General features: G+C 40.4%; 1 protein-coding gene across 1 annotated transcript; it reads left to right on the top strand.

The window, feature by feature from the left end:
* Positions 1-2,066: 2,066 nt before the first annotated feature.
* LOC113123775 (trace amine-associated receptor 8a-like) lies at positions 2,067-3,176 on the top strand (the record flags this gene model as incomplete). Its single annotated transcript, XM_026296047.1, has 2 exons — positions 2,067-2,218; positions 2,360-3,176. Coding segments are annotated over 2 exons (969 nt in total), but the record flags the coding sequence as incomplete, so codon positions are not given.
* Between the last annotated feature and the right edge of the window lie 99 nt (positions 3,177-3,275).

Genomic DNA, 3,275 nt, shown 5'->3' with positions numbered 1-3,275 from the left:
ATATGTTTACAGACTTCTGTCCTTATACACGGCAGTGAAGCACAGACCGGAGTAGAGCTGGAAGCAAATTGGCCCCTTCAAACTTCCGTGAACAACCTGCACCTCACAAAGCAGATCGGTCTGGTGCATGTTGGGAGATGTAGTTAACGCTAATATCTTTGCTGTGTGATACACTGGATGCAGTAACGTTAACGCGTTAGCTTATTAATTTCGCTAACCTATCTAGCTTAGTTCATTAACAATAAGCTATCATAGCAATTTGACATGAACGCTAACATTAGGTTATGAATTTACAGAAAATATTAGGCAAGGCAAGGCAAAGCAAGTTTATTTATATAGCACAAATTTATACACAGAGTAATTCAAAGTGCTTTACAGAAATAAAAGACAGGTTAAAAATACATAAGCAAGAATAAAAATAAAAAGATCGGTTTAGATAAAACACTGTCAGGTCTAGTCAGGTCATTATTGTGTGGCATATTATAGTTATATGCCACACTAAAAAGAAAGGTTTTTAGCTTGGACTTAAGAGAGATGAGGCTTGTCTAACATCATCAGGAAGACTATTACAGGTTTTAGCTGCATATAACTGCAACGCTGCTTCTCCCTGTTTAGTCCTGACTCTGGGCACGAGCAGAAGGCCTGTCCCTGATGTTCTCAGAGTTCGAGATGGTTCATATGGCAACAACATGTCAGAGATGTACTGTGGCGCTGAGCCATGAAGAGACTTATACACAAGCAGTGCTGTTTTGAGGTCTATTCTCTGAGAGACAGGAAGCCAGTGCAGAGATTTGAGAACAGGAGTAATGTGGTTGTACTTCCTGGTTCTAGTCAGGACCCGAGCAACAGCGTTCTGAATGTACTGTAGCTGCCTTACAGCTCGTTTTGAGAGCCCCGTGAACAGGCCGTTACAGTAATCTAACCTGCTAGAGATAAAAGCATGGATGAGTCTTTCCAGGTCTGATTTAGACATGATCCCTTTGATTCTGGCAATGTTTTTGAGACCAATCACGATCAAAGCATTACAGTGAGAGGGCCAATAGCAATTCTTTCAGCATAGTAACTGTTCTGCCCACTTGTCCATCTTGGGAGCCCTTTTGTTTAATTATAACTGACACCATATTTTGATTTCTGTCCTGTGCCCATTGTTTCTTATTCTTGGCTGCCCATTGTTTCTGTCATTTCTGGCAGGATCCAAATTTTATGGTTTTGATCCGTCGTATATTTGTGAAAAGACATTCTCCAATTCATTGGTTTCATGGTCCATCGTCTGTGATTTAGAAGATAGCTTGTTTACCCCATGTTATGTCATAGTTATTTAATGTCTCCTACTGCCAATCCAGTGAATGTTAAATAATTGCTTTTCCCAAAATCATAAATACAGTGATTTTTCCTATGCCCTGATGAAATGGATACTCCAACCTGTCATATGCACTTTAAGTTACTAAAATACATTGAGCAGTAGGCCAATGTTCATAATGGTGAAATTACCACTTTAAATGATGGAAGAGTTTGCATACCTTACAGATCTATTAGGGTCACCCAAATTGGACCCAGGTGTGAGATCAGACTGACTGTTTCCAAAACCCTTATGTGATATCGGTAACGGTCTGGTGTGTGGACACTTTGACAACAGGCGAAGGTGTGGGCCTTTGCGTTTACATTATAAGCTTATCCAACATTCATAGCACAATAGTTATCATAGCTGAAGCTGCACTCCTTTAGTCCAGCTCATGTCCTAATCATGGGCGTAGTAAAAACAGCTGTGACCATGTTGTGATGTGCTGTTCCCCAGCACAGAGCAACATAGAACATTGTCTCATGTTTAGATGAAATGAGAATAAGGGAAGAAGAGATGAAATAATGGGGAATGCCTGATGGAGACAGATGAAGAAGCAGCAAAAGAAAATATAACGCCGGTCACTACAGAAAAAAGTCACCAGAGGCAAAGAGGCAGGAGGGATGTGGAAAAAGAAGAGAGACAACAGTTCCAGTATATGACAGAGTTTCTGGCAGAGAGCTGTCAGAGCTCAGCAGCTTCTCCTCTTTCTCTGATGATGGAGGAAACTGAACTCTGCTTTCCACAACTCAACTCCTCCTGCAGCAGAGTTTTGCGTCCTTATGCTTTAACCATATTTGCTTACGTTATACTGTCCATCATTACTTTGCTTACTGTGTTTCTCAACCTGCTGGTCATCGTCTCCATCTCACACTTCAAGTATTTACATATTTAACAGTTTATTAGAAAAGCTGTCATGTTTCTAACTAATATTTTTGTTTTAGTCATAGTTTGTTACGCTCTGGAATGATATTTTATACTGTAAACACTAACAAATATATTGCTGGTCTTCCTCTCCAGGCAGCTCCACAGTCTCACCAACTTCCTCGTCCTCGCTTTGGCTGTGTCAGATTTCTTGGTGAGCCCCCTCATGTTGTTTCAGATTTTGCTTATAAATGGCTGTTGGTTGCTCAGTGACCTGATGTGTTCCCTCTACACTGTTATTGACTGTATTATTACAACTAGTTCAGTAGGAATCATGGTGCTCATATCCATTGACCGATATGTGGCGATTTGTGACCCTCTGCATTATTCCACCAAAGTCACTCAAAAAAGAGTTCAGGTCTGTGTTTTGCTGTGTTGGATATTATCTGCTCTCTGTCACAGTCTGATGAAGCAGGATAACCTGTCAAATCCAGGCAAGTACAACACCTGCACTGGAGAGTGTGTGATTGTTATTGAATATGTTGCTGGACGTGTTGATATGTTTTTGTCCTTCACTCTTCCCATTACTGTTATTGTGGTTTTGTATATGAGAGTATTTGCAGTGGCTGTGTCTCAGGCTCGGGCCATGAGGTCTCACATTACAACTGTCACAGTCCAGGGTTCAGTGAATGTTCGAGTTAAGAAATCTGAAATGAAAGCAGCCAGGACTCTTGGTGTTGTTATAATTATGTTTCTACTATGTCTCTGCCCATATTTTTGTGTCACACTCACCAGCCAGGACACACTGTTCAATCAATCATCTGCTGCTTTTGTAATATGTCTGTTCTACTTTAACTCCTGTCTAAATCCTATGATCTATGCCTTTTTCTACCCCTGGTTCAGAAAATGTATTAAACTCATTTTTACACTTGAGATACTGCGACCTGGCTCCTCTGAGGTCAGTGTAATGTAGAGATTATGGAGTCACTGATTTGAAATTTTGAGACACTTTGTAAAATAGTTGAAACCTGCAATTCTATTTTAAGTTCACACACATTTATACTGCGTCATA

The sequence above is a fragment of the Mastacembelus armatus genome, chromosome 21 (genome assembly GCF_900324485.2).
Source record: "Mastacembelus armatus chromosome 21, fMasArm1.2, whole genome shotgun sequence".
NCBI lineage: Eukaryota > Metazoa > Chordata > Actinopteri > Synbranchiformes > Mastacembelidae > Mastacembelus > Mastacembelus armatus.
The sequence above is the reverse complement of the archived record's forward strand: the minus strand, read 5'-3'. Positions and strand labels throughout refer to the sequence as shown.